Raw genomic sequence first — 18,513 nt, 5'->3', positions numbered from 1 at the left:
AGATAAGAGAGAAGGGTCTAGGGAAGGAAGAAGGGTCAAAGTGTATCAGCAACGAAAGCACTAATGATGCAAAGGGTTTGCACTCCCGAAGTAGCCAGCTTGCTGGTTCAGAGGCTGGCTTTGTGGATACATTGGCGGTGTTTGGGGTGCCTGAGCCGCAAATGGCCCATACCAAGACTGACGGCGAGGCTCATCAGCACGATAAGTTTGATTGAGCGCATCCCAAGTGTGACTCGCCGCCGGGAGATTGTAAACACTGCTATGAACGCCACTTTGTAGCCCGTAATTCTGAGGAGGAGGTGTTGTGGCAAGTTGCTGCTGTTGGTGGTGCTGCCAGTGTTGTTGCCGTTGCGCAATTGCGTGCTGCACCAGCTGATTCGACATTCCTTCTTTGATACTCTTCTTCTCGCGCTCTCGAGCATCAATCGCACCAACAAGGCCCATTGGATCAACGGGAGGTGCCTGTTTGCTCTTGTCGTTAGAGATATCAAAGAAAGAAGATCCTGTCATACGAGCCACGTGCTCCTGCTCCCGAGCCGAGAGGTGGGATGAAATGTCATTGAAGTTCATCATGCTACTGGCGCCACGGGAATGGGGCCGAGGTTGGGGATCTCTGGGAATAGTCATCTGAGACTTGGAGCGAGTATGAGCCATCCAGTCTCCCGAGAGCGGTCTCCGAGGCGGAGGAGTCGTAGAAGTTGCCCGATGGTGGTGTACATGGATTGGCGGGCTAGGGGCAGCTCGTTGCTGCACGAATTGCTCTGGGGAAAGACCGCCACCAGGGGTCGTCGGACGTGCCATGCCCGGCTGCCATAAAATACTCCGCCGGTCCTGACTGGGAGACCTGGTATGAGCGCGGTCCATGGGATGTGTCGGCACCGCATAGCGCTGTTTTTCCGTGGCATCCGAACCGGTCCTATGATGCGTAAACTTCTTCAGAGTGTCCGATGTGCTCGGACGTCCAGTGGTGGGCAGGTAGGTAAGTGTTGGCCCGAAATCTACCGTTGGAATGTCCGGTTCGATTCGCGACGGCTCATCAAGCGTATAACGGGCGTCCCCAATGACAAGATCCTTTTTGGGCTCCGTCCCCACGGTCTTCATGACCCCCATTCTGGGCTTTGAAACAGACTTGACGGACTTTTTGCTATATACCGACTCGTGCGTACTGGCATAGTCAGGGGAAGTTGTGGAAGCGTCATCGTAGACGCTCTCATCATCCGGTTGGCGTTCTTTGACGGGCGAACGGGATGACAGCTGACGGGAGGAGATGCGGTTCAGGGCTTCTTCGTCCACTGTATGGCGCAGGTCGTCGAAACTGGGCTCCCCGGTGGGACTGGTAGCGTCGAACTCTCCCAGCTGCTGTGAAGGTACAGGCTTTCTTCTCACAGCCTTTGTACCGTCTTGGTGAAGGTCACCTGCGATCGGTTTGACAAGTGGTGGGCCAAAGACGTTGTTCGAACTAACTGGCGCTGGCGAGTTTTGTGCTTGATCTGCGGAACTCTCATTCGACGGAGCCGATGGGCGGTTGAACTGGTCGGTGCCACTGGACTCTTGGGTTCTATGTTCGGCAGTTGAGGGTAGGGCCAAGCTGGATAGATTCATCTTTCCAGCGGCGGCGAGCTGTGAGAGAGTGCTGTCGGACATCCTGTTATTGGCCTTCCTCAGATCCGGCGAAGGTAATGGCCGGTTTGAAGGAGTCTCTCCTGGTGCATGCATAAATGCCGGCGGCATGGCTACCGGGTCAGGAGGAGATTGAGGTCGTAGATTCTCCCCAACGACGGTGGCCGGAGGATCTACTTGCTGCTTCCAGTCGCCCTCTTCACTGCTGCGATCACTGACACTAGCAGTGCCGGCCTGTTGCCGTTCCACTGGCACTAGATCTTGATCGGAAGATGATGGTGAGCCCTCCATGACCCGAGCCTGCACGCGTTGTTGCATGGACTTAATTCCTGTCGTATCAGAAAAGCCTCGAGAATGATAACTAGATGCAATGTCCTCTTTTGGCGATTCATTTAGGATGGCATCTGCTGACTGGTTGTATTCTGGCCGGCTCTCGGGTAACGAGTGATTGTAGCGAGGGCCCCCTACGGGCACATTACTATAGCGATTCGGGAGACTGGCCCTGTAGCGTGGTTTTCTTGAGGAAATACTGCTGGTCCTACTTCCTGCCGCGGCCATACGCTGAGCTGTCGCATCTTTCAGCTGTTTTCTCCATTCCGCCTCAGTCCAGGTGTGGCTACCCGGCATTTGCATCAGACTCGCTACATCCAGGACGTCCAGGTATCCATAACGCCGTTGGTTAGGGAATGCGAACATGATGCTTTTGACATGATTCGTGGCAGCTATGAGGCGTGTCGGCCGCCCATAGAGGTTGAAAGTGTCGAAAGTGGGGATGAGGAAGCGAACCATCATTTCGAAGCCGGAAATGGCAGGATGGACCTCGGGCATGACGAAGACGAACCCCTCAGAAGTCGACTCTGGATTCGAATGAATTGTGACAGTCCCTTCAATCTTCACAAGAGTCGACTGATCGATTAAGGCCTTGGACTGGGGGTATATGGCATATGCAGCGTAGGCGTTTGTGATAGTCGCAATAGGTTTCGCCTTTTTGGTCTTCTTCGTGTCGTAGAATTTGATGTCTCCTGTGGCCAGTCTCGGTGCCCGATCATAGGCAGATTTCTTCAACGACTTCTGCGCCTTTTGGTACTCTTTCTCGTTCGGAGGCGAGATCACAAACCAGCAGCGTCTCCACGGCGTCCCTGCTCCGAATCGTACACGGGCCCAATCTTCCTGTTTGTAGCGGTTGCGCTCGAGAATGGATCGAATGTTATTTAGGTCTTTGCCTTTGCCGGCAATGATCGAGCCTGTGTACGCTTCATAGAGCGAGGTGTGCTCGAACAGGGAAAGACGAATGGCTGAGGCCCACTGGGTTAACGAATGGAAAGAATTGAAAAGCAGCAGGTAGCGGTTCTGCCCGGCAGAACATATGCTCAAGACATTCTTCAGTGGCTCCATTGCTTGGTTTCTGGTGGGCAACGATTCAATCTGCTTTTACGTTAGAGAATAAAGAATCCAATACGTCTATAATGCTTCATCTGGTACTCACCACTCGAATTGAAGCGTCCGCCAGATTGATGAATGTGGAAGGGACTTCTTCGCCCTCTGGTGCTGCGTCCAGCGCAGCGGCATCCCATACTGAAAGCACTGTCCCAATAAGTTGCGCATAGCATTCAACCCATTGTCGATCGGAAAAAGGCCGGCCCTCTAAATACAACCGAGTCAGTTCGTGCTGGTTTCAACAGATACTTGAGACAGCACATACGGGCATCCAGATCATTCAGCTTGAGAAAATATCCTTCATGGTACAATTTGTTGGCGTGGTTATTGAGGTAAGTGAATATCGGCTGAAGTTCGGGCGGCGTATCTTCTGAAAGCTCCGTCAACGGAGGATTGTGAGAGAAGACCGTCGATGCTGGCCGTGAAATGCGGCGTTCCGCTTTTGTTGTCAACTGCGACGGCGAGCCTTCGATCGGTGAGGGTGTATCGGGAGAAGGGGTCTCGAATCTTGACGGAGGATTGCTCAACGTGATTGAGGCTGAAGCTGTACGATGATGCTGTCCGGCATTCTCCTTGCGGGACGAGCCACCGAAGGCTGATATGAAAGACCGCACTGATAACGCAAGGGGTTATCAGTTACCGTCATTCGGAATTCGGAGAAGGGGACGATCGTCTACTCACCACGCGAACGAACCATAATGATCGAGGTCTAGACTCCCGTGACTGATCTATTGATCGAATGAGGTAGAAGCTGCAGAAGAAAAGGCCAGCTGCCGGTTCAACCCTTGAGATGACAGATATGACACTCTACCGCCAGGCAACTCGACCGGGGCGACACAAAAAAGCTGTCAGGTCGCAAATGAACAACAGACAAGTAACGAGAGATGAAGGGTTAGAAAAAAGAGTAACTGTGTGTTAAATCCGGGCTCCTCCGCGCGGAGGTAGCAATGGGGTCTCGGGCCCGCCAAGAATGGGATCTATTGAAGAGATGATTCCATGTAGGATCTGGATTTGATGAATTGTCGGAGTAGACGAAAATAGCGTTTTGAAAAGAGTGGCAGGACAGGTCACAACCGGACAGTGTCGTAATGACCGCCAAGATGGCCTGGTGACGAGGAAAGTTCAGGTTGCAAGCGCCTGACTTGGATAATCGCAGTCACAGGCTTGGTGTCTCAGTCTCTCTTTGATCAGTGGAGAGAAGGAAGGCGGGGCGAACAGCGGGCGAGTGGGTGGTCGGAATGAGGGGAGAAAAGAGAGGGAATAGGTTCTTCGAAGAGTAACAATCAGAGAGAAAATCTAGGAAACGAGTGAGATAGGAAAGAATAGAAAGAATTTGAGAGAGATGAGGGAAGATGGATCATAGGGTAAGTAAGGTAGTAAGTACTACTTACTACTGCTCCGTAGTAGGAGTAGTATCGTAGTAGGTAGTGATGGTTGCCGAACGTGGGTCTAAAGGTGGAAATGGTAACTGTATTACCACACTGTTTCGCAGAGCTTCCTTTTTCCCTTTTTTTTTTTTTTTTCCCTTTTGAATTTTCCTGTGGCGGTGTTCAAGGTCGAGGGACGATCAGGAGTATTTTGATTGTAGCCAAAGAATAGGGATGAAATAGGAGAAATAGTATAAGGGGAAGGAGTTGGATGGAACTATTAGGTAGACTAGATACTACCTTAGGCATAATAATAATACACCATGGCTACTTATCTACTAGGGCAGATAGTAATAATAATAATAATACCAATATCAGAGACATGCAGAATGACTGGACCACCAGGCCAAGTCGCGGGCGGCTGGCGTCATTGCCGTTCTATTTAGTCTTCCACTTCGACACCTTTCATCATATCTGGACGGTTTGACTTTGGCTTATCCGTCTCTTCCTTGAATGCGACCATTGCTCTCATCCCAGTTCATCATGTCATTTGGTGTCCATGATGTGATCAGGCACATTCTTCTCTTGTACCTCCACTCCTGTGAGTACTGCTATTGCCATTGTTAAATGATAGGTAAAAGGTCACATCAATGGAGTAATCATTTAGTAGACTGTCACTAGCCACCGGTAAGTGTTAATGGAATAATGATACTAAATAGTAGTATTTCTTTATCATTGGCTACTAAATCATCTGTGACGCGGCCAGACCAACCACCCCGCGGTAAAGACAGGAAGTGTCTAATAATAATAATAATAAGTACAGAGTTCTGCAGTCTGCATCTACCTAGGGTATCTTATGTAGACTAGACGCAATGAACTAGTATTTGTGTCGTCGTGCCGTTATGGACGGATAAACAATAGTGAATTTAATATGCATTAATATCGAATAGGGGTTGATCCTCAGGAAGATAATTTCTCGCTCAGAGGCTACGCAGAAAAGGATACTGTTGTACCTTATAGAGTCTGTTGATACTTGCTAATAAATTTGACCATGGTGTTCTATTACCCTGACAAATCTGACCCTGTCCAGCGCACTCCTTACTCCAGTTTATCAACAACACATCCAAATATAGCAACAGCGAAATATGCATGTCTTACTGGCAGGAGAGAATCCAAGAGAAAAGCCGAGATGTCTATTCTGGGACTAGACTAGACTTCTAAATTACAGTATGGTTGCTACCTTACCTTACTGATTGTTTGGAGGACTATGAAAGAGTAAGGTACACTCTTCAACACGCAAATTTTCAATGAGGCGAGGAGAAGCGATTGCATAAGTGAGCGCTAAGTGCAGTTCAGTTTAACAGCGGTGTTGTAGGGACGTTTGGACATTATTTTTCGATATTTTGACAATTCGATAGCACTTGGAAGCCGTACACATCCGAATGGCCACAAGGGTAATCGTTGAAGGCAAATGTAATTAGAAGCCATTCAAAGCTCCAATACCATGCAGCCACATCTTGGGAACGCCGGCCATTACCTACCTTAGGCTGTAGGTACCTCTGTACACTTCCCACAAAGGAAGTTCAAGTAGGAAGAAAATTTGATATCATCCTGCGGCCGGTCTTGGACTGTCAAGGCAAGGTAACCAGTGGCAAACTTCTGACGAGCGGACGGTCGAAGTCTAATTCCCACGTCCTAACGCCTCTGTGCCTGTCCGGTCTGTTCCTGGCTGCATGCCATGGATCAAGCCACTTGATTTGTCTCCATGGTTATTACGCAAAGGGAAAGGCACGCCTCGCATCATAAAAGGCCGAAGTTGGTGAATTTCTTTCCGAACTCTAGCGAAGAATGAATCTATTAGAGTTACAACAGTATGATTGTGCTAGATCAGATCATCAAGTGACCGAATCTGGTAGCGATTCACCAACAGCGAGTTTATCGCCTTAGACTCGGTACTTAGAGCGGAGCTTTCCATCAGAACCCCATCGGACGCGCACTGAGAGCAGCGATCTTTGCTGTAACTAGAGTCCCGGATGGCAGATTATGACCTCAGCAGTGGGCTTAATTTCTCTTGACCCATAGACTCGGATGATCAACAAGGAGCCCTTGTTGATCAACCACGTAATCATTATTTATCTCTTAGATAGATATTCCCTCATCCTCGTACAGTAGTAGTAACAGTCCATGATCGCCTTGGAAACTTGAGAGCATTCGTGGTGACCTCGACAAGCCACCGTGGCCTTTCGTCAGGTTGCAGATTTCCGCACAGTTCATCACCGGAAGCCTGGGCTCTCTCCGTACCGAGTATATGCTCTTGGCGTGAGGTATGATCTTGATTATTAGCGAGGAATAGGAAAAGACCAATCTTGGATTCTGACATGGAATCTATTAGTAGTATCCACATTCAAACCGTCTCAATAAATGAGGGGTAAGGTAGGGAGAGGTCCAGGTCTCGATTATCAGCGGTATTTCTTTTCGAGCATGAACACCTTGGCACCTTACGAGCATCCAAATGGGCCATGTCACTCTGGTCCACTACTCCGTAGACATTTCTTAGATCATATATGGTCTGAGAAGATCAGAAAGAAGACCTAACGATCATTCAGAGACCCTATGTTGGTCCGATGCTCCAGGAAGGTGCCATTCAGCACACCGCGATGAAAAGCGGACACTGGACCATTCAGAGACTCAGCCTAGACCGTCAGTCTAATTCGATGCATTAGACTCTTTGAGGATCAATGTATTCCATACCCGCAAGGGATTCGATTCAAATCAGGAAGTCGACTGCTATATGGTTCTGATTGACCGTTCGAGCGGAGAGGGCGTCCACACTCATCTTGTGAATCCATTTAAGTTGCAAACTGTTTATTTTTTAGACAGCATCAGCTTTTCGGCGTTATTCTCAAGTGGAATTTACCTGATTCATGATGCATTCTCCTAGAGATCATTGCTGAAGATATGGCCTTAGTCGTCGAACTAGGCGCCTAAGCTAACCGTGCTGCCCCAAGGTAGTCAACCAGGAGCGATTGACTGAGTGCGTATCTGTCCTTTGCTATGCTGATAATGTGAAGGTACACACCAGCTCAGTCAGGGTTGGAAATCCCTACTTTGGACTGAAGACTCAACTCTGACAGGCAAGGCAGTCTCATATGACAACTGTCCGCACCTTGAATCCAAGGATAATCCAGTCCGTCACTAAGATTGACCGACAATAGCTCTAATGACAGATTCTCAGAAAAAAAGGTGAATATCAGTTCGAGAGCTTCTGCCTCTTGAAATGATGTCGTGTGTGGCATCCTCGCCATGACAACGAATATTCACTGCTCATTGCTCATTCACCCTCAGCACTTCTCTGACCTCTTCCTCCCCTCACTCCTTTTCATCTCTCCCAAATATCTCCTTCCTTACACCAGCGAAACGCGTCGTTTATTATTCGATATCATCTTGATTATTCCTACAGCACGTGGAGTTGTGTCGTATGCTTCAGCCAGACCCTTAGCTATCGAAACGACTTCACGAGCATCCTTCCAGCTTCAGCTTTTGCATTGTTTCTTTTTCTCTCCAGTTTGGCTTTCTATTTCTTTGTCTTTTTGGCGTTTCTTTTTGCGTGCTTTGTTGTGTCTTGTCTGTCTCAGGCTTCGAACTGTCAATGAGCAGTGGCTGAGCCTTTGGTCGCCAATATGGACGTGTTCCCTCTCTCGCCTGAGTTTGAATGCGAGGATCCATTCGAGACTACCGTCGAACTTGACGATTTTGAAGAAAGTGACGATGAGGATCTGCCTTGGGTTGATCAGAAAGTCAAAGAAATCACCGCGGCCGAGGTTCAGGATTTTGCCCAACTGATGGACGAATTTGCCAAAGGATTCAATCCCGACGCCCTTATTCGAGAGATCATGGCTACACTACCACTGCTCGAGGACGATCTGTTCCCCAGCTCCTTCGCCCATCTCTTGATCCTTCTTCTTCAGACCGACGGCAAGGTCGAAACCGCCCAAGTGAAGCTAGTTCGGTGGCTGCGTGCTCGTTATCCCATTGCTCTATGTGAGCCAAGCGAGACTCAACTGGTCGACGAGACCTTCTTCATGTCCGAGATCGAGATGCTAAGACGGCTGCTATCGACCTTGCGTGGAGACGACGACAAGACCATTTATTGGATCAACTGCAGGCCCTTTGAGATTGGCAAGTCCTGCGAGAAACTCGAGGCGTCCATCAAGGTGATCAGAGCCTTTGAGCGTGACATGCGGTCCGCAACGGAGGAGATTGACGAGGAAAGTAAGACAGCACGCCACTGTTCCACCTGGTGATGAAGCTGACCACAATGAACACAGGACACTTCTATAATGATCTCCCCGTCTGTAATGAGCGCACTGCGTTGACAAGCATGAGGGCACAGCGGTGCGACAGCTCTCGGGCATCCATTGGCTGGAACAATTACCTGTCATCTGAGATCGAGCTCACAAGGTTCCACCAGTTTTTCAAACACCATGTCATGGAGCACGACCCTGATAAAGCTCGTGGATTTGGATGGCTGCCACCAGAACATATCAGGGTTCCTCGCTCGTCCTCTACCGATCTTGGTCTTGTCGATGTGTCTGATTGGCCTCTGAACGATCATCAGAAAAAGATCATGAGTCTGCTGTTCAAGGTTGCTCAGTGGCTTGGTCTAGCGAGAGGACTTGCGGCCGTTCATCTCTTTTGTGACGTTGCTCGTAACTTTACCATCCACAAGCCCTCCGAGAAACCGAGTGCCAGCTACATCCTCTTCATGCAGAAACTTGCCGAGGTCAGACTGTGCCCCAGCTCGATTAAATCCCAGATCCCGACCCCCTTTCCCTACGACGACGAGGTCTACGCGAACCGCAACCCGGCCTTCTTTACTGATGTCTTCAGATCTGCCAAAAGGTTGGTGTGCTGCCAGATTGAGATGGCATCTTTTTTGAAGAAGAAGAGCGACAAGAAGAAGCAGGGCTATTCCAACCTCCGCACCTCTGGTCGCCAACCTTCCAAGGGCATGCGAATTCGTATGATCACTGAATTCCCCGAAATCCATGGATCTCTCGCTGGTGCTTGGGATGGCAATCGCAAGGTCAGTCTACACAGGAGATAAACTACAATTATCTGATATTTCTATGGAGGTTGCTGATTCTACTCGCTCAGCAGAACATGGCGAAGAAAACCGGCCCCTTGGCTATTCCTTCTGCAAGCCTGCCTGCAGAGGAAACAACTCTTGACCATCCTGTTTCCCCCGAGGAAGAGCAATTGGTTTATCGCTTCGCAGGTTACGCACGTTCGATCTAGGATTCAAACCGCACGCCCAGAGTGACGTCCTGCACAGCTGTGATGTTGTCTGGGCCAGCGATCCGTTGAATATCCGCCTTTGGACAGTAACTTGGTCATCTCCTCTCGGGAATAATTCGAAAATGAGCAAAAAAAAAGGAGGAAAAATTCAAAAAGACGGAAAGGAGCCATGTTTGGCGGTTTGAGCTGCGTTCAGCTCAAGCATCAGATTCAATCTGGTTTGGTACGGTCATCCATCTTCTTTCTTTCATTTCATCTTGCACAATTATCCCTTGGCTTCCAAATCGTTTCTTCGTGGTTGAAGATAATTTTTGTCTTCTTGAAGCTGTCCTGGCTGCGATGATCGCATGCGCTCGGGGCCGGTCTTCTGTTGGCACTTGTCGAGGCATTGCGGCCTATCTAGTTTCCATACCGAAGAAACAAAGACACTCATTTCCAGGGATGAATGAAAGAAAAGCAAACATGTACTTACATGATTACTGGTAGTCCCCTTTGTGAATTTTGTTCTGTTGCTCATGGCTGATGCATTTTCATATTTTTATCTCACGTTACGCGGAGCGGAGCCAGCAGCTAACTGATCAACCAACAAGGTCATGATGCTGAACTTCGTGCAACATACTGACTCACGCCGAGAAGAGTGTCTCCGCTTGGGGCATCACCAGATTTTGGCTTTGTGAATGCTGACGCCTGTAGCCAGGAGTGTACTGACGGCCAGACCGGACCGTGTCTGACGGGCCTGGGTTGATAGGTCCGAACTCTGACGATTACTGACCTTCTGCAGCTCGAGCATCATCGATAACTGTGCTGTTAAAAGTAAAGGTGAGTGATTGATTTGATTATAGTGGTTCACATCTGACGGAATGCTAGATTTGCGTAGGAGTACGTGTATGAGGTTGCCGGCCATCTATGCGATCTACATACGACCGTGCGGTTGAAAGAAATAGATTTGATCCAGTATATTCCTCATTTATCATGATCAGTCTCAAAGCATAGAAGCTATGATAAGAATAGTATTGGTCATAGAGAGCCCCGAAAACAATCAACAAAAAATCGCTCCAAAGCTACGACTCCATCATATCGTAAGCCAGTGCAGGATCAATCAGCGCCATATCATCGCCAGTAGTGGGTATCGTAGAATTGACATTGTCATGCATCATTACATCGGCGCCGTGGGTAGGCAACAGCTCCGACTCGACCGCGCCAGAAGCCGCTATCGTCTCTGTCCCGTTCAACGCATACGGTTCATACGACGAAGGATCGTTATCGAATTGAAGGCCGTAGATTCCCCCAAACAGTTCCTCAGAGGAAGCAGAAGCAGAAGCAGACGCACTGAACTCATGCGTGAGCAGCGCCCGCCGCAGAAATAGATCGCGGGTTTCCTCTTCGGAGAAATGATGCTTGCCGCTCATATGGACCCAGAGATCGTAGTCTCTGTGGAACCGGTGCGGGCACGACTCAACCAGACACGCGATGTGGCGGCCCGTTTCCTCGGCGTAGCCCTCACCCGTGAGCGCGGCCAGCGCGGACACACCGGGTGAGGTTGCGTTAGAATGTTGTCGATCTCGGGTGAGGCCGAGACGCTGGCGGCGTTCGGCTTTGGCGTTTTGGTAGCCCAGGTGTGCGGTGCGGATGTGTTCTTCCAGCGCGAGCTTGCTCCCGTACCGCTTGCCGCAGCCCTCGTCGTTGTTCCAGCCGGCCACCTTTTTCGAGGACGAAAGGTCGGTCTCGCCGCAGACGAAGCGTTTCTCGCCTTGGTGGACGGTGCGGATGTGCACGGTTAGGTTTCCCTTCTTGGTGAAGCTCCGGTCGCAGCCGGGGACGGTGCAAGGGAATGCCTTGCGTTCCTCGAGACTGACGTCGCCGTGGGCGACTTCGAGATGGCGGCGAAGTTCGCGGGATGTCGCGCAAGTCAGGGAACAGTTGGGACATTGCGGGGGGTGGACGGATCGGATATGAGCTTGTAGGAGGGCGTAGGTGGGAAAGGTTGCTGCGGCGCCCTCTGCGTGCTGGGAGCATTCTGTGCAACTAAAACGTTTCTCGGTGTGAATGCGGCTTTCGTGGGCTCGAAGATGCCCTGCTGTGTCGAATGCCATTGTACATTTCTGCCCGGTGCTCGGGTCTGTGTGCGGGCACTGGAAAGGTTTTTGCTTCAGATGTGCGGTCATGATGTGCTTTTGAAGGGTGGAGTGCTTCCGAAACGTCTCGTTGCAAGGTGGGTACTCCGTGCAGCGGTACTTATCTCGTCCATCGTGAGCAGCCAGGTGTCGACGAAGCCGGGAGCCGGTCACGAAGCTCTTCCCGCAGCCAGGGCGGTCACATACGTAGTCTCGGACCCCAGTGTGTGCGCTTTTGATATGGTGATTCAGATGCGATGCGCGGAGGAAAGTCTTGTCACATTCCTCGAATGTGCACTTGAAGATTCTCTCATTGTTATGGGAGCGCAGGTGTTCTTGGAGTCGCGCTGGCCGGTTGAATGCCTTTGTGCAACCATCGAAGGGACAGCGATGAGTTTTCAGCTCTGACGGATATTTGGCTGAGGTCGTAGAGATTGGTGTCGCGGGAGTCTCGTGGAAACTGTCGCTGTTCACACTGGATTCGTCGGAAGATACATAATCCGCGTCTGACTGAGGTTCCTCGTAAATAGGATCTGCGACAGCGTTGTTCAGCTCCAACATCAATTCAATCCCAAGGTTCAAGCGTCTTACCAGCATCGTCCAGCGCCGTGCGTTTCAGAGATTTGTTGGGGATAGCGAGCTCATCCGACTCAAGTTTGCGCTTCTCGCCCATGGCTCAGATAGAGCCCTGATATTCAGGCTTTCACAGAGAGACAACCATTAAGAACAAAGACTGAACAATGGTCAACGCATTAAGCGCACATTCAACTGCTGCTGATAAAATCATATAAAAGTTTTGCCAGGGAGTGATGTTAAAAGCGGTGACGAAGCTGACCAGAAAGGGCTTAGTGTGAACGGGGCCAAGGAACTTTTTCCGCCGCCATTTTTGGAGGGTCGCGATATCGAAATCTTCATCTTCACCAAGCCTGTCGCAAGGTCGATTCTTCCGCGGCGTTTCTATCCCTGGACGTGATATTTGCCGTCCTCTCGCTTGAGTGGCTGCTGAATACGCTCGTTTGGTTATTATTTTCCTGGTTTGCCAGCTCTAATTTGACACCATGTCTGACTACGGAGATCACGACGCTGAGGAAACGTAAGGACACCTCATTCAGACTGCATGTTCCAGTCTGGATTGGAAGCACTCCACTTGTTTGCTGCACAATGCGCTGGCGAAAATGGTTTCTTGAGCTAGTTCAACGGTTCTGACTCGCACATTTTACAGCTACGACTACGAGCCCGCGGAGGAGGTGTTCGACGAAAATGAGCCGGAAGACTTCATAAACCCCGAGGATCTAGAAGGTGCCGAGGGAGGCGCTGATGGCTATGCGGATGACCATTATACCCCGGCAGTCAATGGTGACCGTATCGTCGTCTCTGGCGATCCCAGTGCGGGATACTCGGGCAAGGTGGTGGAACAAGCACGGGCGAAGAAAATCCCCAATGAAGAACGCAAGACAACCCCGTACATGACCAAATACGAAAGGGCGCGAGTTCTGGGTACCAGAGCTTTGCAGATCAGGTTCGTCACCTGGCGGCATGTGGCATGTGAAGACCTTGGAACTGACATTCGTCACAGTATGAATGCTCCCGTGCTTGTAGATCTTGAGGGAGAGACAGATCCTTTGCAGATCGCCATCAAGGAGCTGAACCAGAAGAAGATCCCGCTAATTGTGAGGAGATATCTGCCAGATGGAACGCAAGTTATCCTCCCTTCACCTTGAGCATGGAAGCAAGTCTAATCCGCTTACGAACATTTAGGTACGAGGACTGGACGTGTGAAGAGTTACTCTAAAAATCTGATCACTCTTTGGGTGGATGTCTGTTGAGACTGAGCTATTTGTTTCTACTTGTCATTCTAATCATGGTCTTCTGATTTGACGTCGCGCATAGCGTTCGGAGTTTGGGAGCAGGAAGCGAACCGTTCATTGCATTGCTAATGATCCGGTCGCCGGGATTTGGAATTCCGCAAAGAACAGAAAATAAGTATACTTTACCTTTGATGGATAGAATATGAGAAAATATGTTACGTTCATTCCGTTGGCCCTGGGTGTTTAGCCGCTACTACATACATTTGGAGTTCTCAATAAGTCTCTACCCTTTCCAACAAAATGTAATGTATGGGCACTGTCTGGAAACCGACGCATGACACTCGAGCATAGCTTCCTATTCTACCATATCAGCAAACATACTGAAAGATCGAACGAAGCCTGGGAAAGGGGAAGAGTACAGGAGACTTCCCCCTGAAGTGTACGGAACCTCCACTTCGCCTCTCCCTTTGCATGCTGGAGCAACCGTTGCGACGAAATGAGTAAAGGGTAAGTCTGTATCTTCACCTGACCTCAATGATTCTGAGCTTGATGAACTTTACAATGATACTATCTGGAGTAGCCCGTCGGTTGTCTGTACTCTTGAACATGTCTTGCTGTCTTCCTCCAAAAGGAGCTTAGCGTGAGAGTTGGTATCACGTGATAGAAACTAGTCAGTCAACAGACCGTTTCTACACAGTACTCCATACAGTACGTCGCCATGTTCTTGATCCGCGCAGATACTGTTACGATCTCCGGTCGCAGAGATATACAATCTTGAATCATCTCTATCATCTCTCGATAACTACAATTGCGAAACTAAAGTCTGGTTCATGTTCCCGAATGAGCTGGCTTGGATCTGGCACACGGAGTCTCGGAGATCGAAATGCGGGAAAACGTGGATTTCGGTCTTTCGGAGTGTGCCGCAAACCCCCCGAGTTGGCGATCCACATTTCCCTTGCAAGTCAAGTCTTATCCTCTCGAATCCTTTCATTCCTGTGTTCTTTTCTTTTCAGTTGGTTTCAGTCGAGTCTGGACTAACTTCAGTTCCTCGTCAATTCAGAATCTCAACATGACCAGGGGAACTTTATTTTTATGTCCAGCAGCATCCAAAGCTACTGTTAGGGCACAATCTGATATGCCTCGTTTCTATTATTAAAGAGAAATCAAGCCGCAAGCATCATCGTGAAGCATGATCCTTCCCCGCTGGATAAGTCGGCACGTCACGTTGTCCATGTATTTGGCGCGCCCTAGGGCGCCTTAGTTCCCCGGCTCGTCCTAATTGCTACCACATCTGATTATCAATCACAGTTACAGCGGACCTTCTGCAGAAAAAAAGCGTATGATTATATTGCTGACTTGTCTTTAAGGCCTGAGTTCGCTACCGACTTTGGTAGTTGAGTGGGCCCTTGTCCCTCGGTTATCCATCATTACTCGAATGGAGAAGACCTTCGGAGTTACCCCAAGAACACGGATGAATCTTTCAGGCTTCTAGCGGTAGTCAATGCCGCAAGCAACTTAATGCACGTATCAGATCCTGGAGCTGTAGGGTCAACGGGCTCGATCCCATTCGACACCCAAAAGACCGGTCACGTATGCCCGCAGTTTGGAACCTTGAAGACTGACTCATGCCTCTGGTCTCCCTAGGAATACGACTTATGGACCGGCTCACAGTGGATCTCTCCTTTGATAGCCGCAGTCCCAGTGGTTTATCCTATCGTGCCTCTGGCTGGCAAGCTTAGGCTTTTTTAGTTGCCCCGCTGAGTCTTAAGAGTTGCTGAGAAATCTTATCGCATATAAATTTGATTTTGCGCATCTGCTTTTTTTTTTACGTGTCGCATGTTGATAGCATTGGCAGCTGTTGGGCGATTCCTGATTTGGATTCTTTTCGTCCACTTGAATCATCTCATCGTCGACTTTCAACTTGTATTTCTTGCGGACCCTTCTTGCCTAGTTCGCCATCACATTTCCGCTACACGTAGAATCGGCCGTGGCTTTCCGCGCGCCGAGTCCGATTTATACGATATTGCCATCTTGAAGGACACAAAATTGGGATGAGGGCACATGCGGAGGAGAAGGCCGTTGCGCCTTCGGTGAACAGCAACAATGATGAGCGCAACGTGCGCACATCAGAACAGCAGGCAGGAGAGAAACATCTAGAAGAGCCAACCTTCGATACCGGGGCCGTGGCATGGTTGCAGGTCGTTGGGTCATTCTTCCTATTCTTCAACTCATGGTAGGTACTTTTGTGAATGCATGACGTTCGTTTGAGGCTGCTCTTTCGCATGGCTAATCGCTAGGTTTGTCCTAGGGGTGTGATCAATACATGGGGCGCTTTCCAGACATACTACGAACAAAATCTTCTGTCTAATGTTTCGTCATCATCCATTGCTTGGATTGGATCTTTGCAATCGTTTCTTCTGATGCTCTTTGGAGTAGTGACCGGCCCTTTGTTTGATGCAGGATACTTTCGAGCTCTTGTCATATTTGGCACCGTTGTGCTCCCGTTTGGCTTGATGATGACCAGTATTTCTTCACAGTATTGGCACTTGATCCTCTGTCAAGGAGTCTGTATCGGCCTGGCTGCTGGATGCCTGTTCGTTCCCTCGGTTGCTATTCTGCCCCAATACTTCAAGCGGAAGCGAGGGTTAGCCAACGGACTGGCGGCTTCAGGCAGCAGTATTGGGGGTGTGGTCTATCCGATAATGTTCAATAAGCTGCAGGACCAAGTTGGATTTGCGTGGGCGACTCGCGCACTGGGTTTTGTAGCTTTCGGAACCTGCTGCATCTCCCTGTCTCTCATGCGCATGCGATTCCTGCCTACCGAGAAACGCAAGTTGGTCCAGTTGTCCGCATTTAAAGAACCAGCGTTCGTGATGTTCGCCGTTGCCATGTTTCTGGGCTTCCTAGGCTTCTATAACTTCCTGTTCTACGTGCAGTCCTATGCCATCGACACCGGAATCGTCGATGCAAACCTGGGGTTCTATCTGCTCTCCATGCTTAATGCGGGTTCTACCGTGGGACGAATCTTTCCCAACTTCGTCGCTGATCACACCGGCCCACTGAACATGCTGACGCCAGCTGTCACAGCTACGGCAGTTCTGGCCTTTGCCTGGATTGGCGTGCACAATGTGCCCGGCATCATTGTTCTCTCTGTCCTGTACGGTCTTTGCTCCGGTGGGTTTGTCTCACTCCCACCCGTTGTCATGGTCACGTTGACGAAAGATATCCGCGACCTGGGTACTCGTCTGGGCATGATCTTCGCCACGACCTCGATTGGTTTGCTGATTGGAACACCAATTGGTGGAGCCATCATGAGTGATACCCATAATTATCTCGGGGTTCAACTCTTCACCGCTTGCTGCATCGTCACGGCAGCCGCCATTTTTGGGGCCCTGCGATTCTCACGCACCGGGCCGCGGCTGCTTGTCAGAGCATGATAGCCACTAATGTCATCAACGTTGCACGACTTATGCGAAGCGTTTATGGCTTTTTAAAAACACATATCATAATAATCGGTGTATCCCATATGCATCGTCGGTGTCGGGGTCATAGATCAGTATTGCATTATAGAGCGAAAACGCGGCTTTGCTTTCGGGTTTGCATTGTGAACAGTTGTTCATATTGAATGGGTTCTTCGCATTGTTTCATATATACACCATGCATGATAGGGTCTAGCATTCTCCTTGAGGGGAAATAAAAGTGATTTTGTCTATTATCATCCCATGCTCCCATGCTTTTCGAATCCATATTGCCGCAGAAAACCATAGTATAACTCCCCAACGCCAGGAAGCTAAATCGACTGCATCAAGCGCCACAGCCCGCTCAAACTGAAAACAAAACGCTACATCCTATGAAACATCCTCCGGATTCACCAAAAATTCCTCCCCGTTCTCGCGTATATGCTGCAAATTCTTATCCCGACTGCACGGTTTGCGCATATCGAACGCATCCTCGCCCGAATCCGACATCCCTGTCGGGTCATCGCTGTAGTAATTGACCACCCGCCGGAAAACAGAGTACCCCATCCCCTTGTACATCCCCACAGCGACCTTATTCCCCGCGCGCACGTAAAGGTCCACAAACCAGGCATCGTTGATGTCGGAGCCGTGCTCGAGACGCTCTGTCAGGCGGCGCGCGTGGCCTAGACGTCGCCAGGCTGGGGCGACCGTCAGCACGGTAATGTGTCCGTGCCAGGGGGTGTAGTGTTCCGAGTGGCGCATTGAAGGGTGTTGTTCTTCGAGTTTGCCCATGACTGTTTTTGATTTCATTAGCCCTCACGTCTAGTGGATGTGGCTGCGATGAGGTTTGCACGTACTGTATCCGACTATGCCTTCTGTGCGATCTTTGACGGCGCTGAAGAGCGAGGGCCATCGCATGAGGTAGTTGAGGTAGAAGCCCAGGTCGTAGTTTTCGGTCAGCGGGTCGAGGTTGGTGAGGTTGAGGGAGAGGAGGTCCGTTGGGGACACGCGCCGGATGGAACTCATTTTTGCTATTAATAAGGAACAGCTGTCAATGGCCGTGGGTAAGGTCAGAAGTGAAGCTCTTCGTGGTGTGGGGTGAAATGAAATAATGAAGCTGATGTAAATCAAATGATCTGATTGGGGCTTCGGCGGTCACGGGAGGAGCGGCTGTTTATTGTTCTGCTGAGAGCAGTTCGTTGTTTCTTGCATCATCGTTCTTTATTATTATTCGTATTGAGAAATTCTTCCTTTGTGCCATGAGATTCATCCATTGTCTTGTCTCTCCTTCTACTCTTCCAGCATCCTGGTGATGCTATGATTATTGAGAACCCCCTGTCTTGTTATTTCCTCTCCTCAGTGTGGCCCCTGCCCGCGTCCAGCTCATTCCGCGATCGACATTTGACGATAC

The 18,513-nt window shown here is 49.8% G+C and overlaps 6 protein-coding genes across 6 annotated transcripts; 3 read left to right on the top strand and 3 right to left on the bottom strand.

The window, feature by feature from the left end:
• Positions 1 to 60: 60 nt before the first annotated feature.
• ALT_8598 (PH domain-containing protein) lies at positions 61 to 3,754 on the bottom strand (the record flags this gene model as incomplete). Its single annotated transcript, XM_033557152.2, has 4 exons — positions 61 to 3,045; positions 3,107 to 3,264; positions 3,323 to 3,670; positions 3,739 to 3,754. 4 exons carry the CDS (start codon positions 3,752 to 3,754, stop codon positions 61 to 63), a joined length of 3,507 nt encoding a protein of 1,168 aa, XP_033413043.2.
• A 4,350-nt stretch (positions 3,755 to 8,104) lies between these two features.
• Positions 8,105 to 9,722, top strand: ALT_8597 (uncharacterized protein; the record flags this gene model as incomplete). The annotated part of the gene is made up of 3 exons (XM_033557151.2): positions 8,105 to 8,696; positions 8,753 to 9,510; positions 9,582 to 9,722. The coding sequence occupies 3 exons, from the start codon at positions 8,105 to 8,107 to the stop codon at positions 9,720 to 9,722; spliced, it is 1,491 nt and encodes a 496-aa protein (XP_033413042.2).
• Positions 9,723 to 10,783: 1,061 nt separating this feature from the next.
• Positions 10,784 to 12,509, bottom strand: ALT_8596 (C2H2-type zinc finger protein; the record flags this gene model as incomplete). The annotated part of the gene is made up of 2 exons (XM_033557150.2): positions 10,784 to 12,369; positions 12,428 to 12,509. 2 exons carry the CDS (start codon positions 12,507 to 12,509, stop codon positions 10,784 to 10,786), a joined length of 1,668 nt encoding a protein of 555 aa, XP_033413041.2.
• Positions 12,510 to 12,894: 385 nt separating this feature from the next.
• ALT_8595 (DNA-directed RNA polymerase core subunit RPO26) lies at positions 12,895 to 13,557 on the top strand (the record flags this gene model as incomplete). Its single annotated transcript, XM_033557149.2, has 3 exons — positions 12,895 to 12,929; positions 13,059 to 13,355; positions 13,413 to 13,557. The coding sequence occupies 3 exons, from the start codon at positions 12,895 to 12,897 to the stop codon at positions 13,555 to 13,557; spliced, it is 477 nt and encodes a 158-aa protein (XP_033413040.2).
• A 2,138-nt stretch (positions 13,558 to 15,695) lies between these two features.
• On the top strand, positions 15,696 to 17,081 carry ALT_8594 (MCT family MFS transporter; the record flags this gene model as incomplete). Its single annotated transcript, XM_033557148.1, has 2 exons — positions 15,696 to 15,877; positions 15,953 to 17,081. The coding sequence occupies 2 exons, from the start codon at positions 15,696 to 15,698 to the stop codon at positions 17,079 to 17,081; spliced, it is 1,311 nt and encodes a 436-aa protein (XP_033413039.1).
• Positions 17,082 to 17,492: 411 nt separating this feature from the next.
• On the bottom strand, positions 17,493 to 18,128 carry ALT_8593 (peptide alpha-N-acetyltransferase complex B subunit NAT3; the record flags this gene model as incomplete). Its single annotated transcript, XM_033557147.1, has 2 exons — positions 17,493 to 17,896; positions 17,960 to 18,128. The coding sequence occupies 2 exons, from the start codon at positions 18,126 to 18,128 to the stop codon at positions 17,493 to 17,495; spliced, it is 573 nt and encodes a 190-aa protein (XP_033413038.1).
• Between the last annotated feature and the right edge of the window lie 385 nt (positions 18,129 to 18,513).

The sequence above is a fragment of the Aspergillus lentulus genome (genome assembly GCF_001445615.1).
Source record: "Aspergillus lentulus DNA, contig: Alt16, strain: IFM 54703, whole genome shotgun sequence".
In the NCBI taxonomy this organism is placed as follows: domain Eukaryota; kingdom Fungi; phylum Ascomycota; class Eurotiomycetes; order Eurotiales; family Aspergillaceae; genus Aspergillus; species Aspergillus lentulus.
Note: the sequence above shows the minus strand (reverse complement) of the source record. Positions and strands in the feature narration are given on the sequence as shown.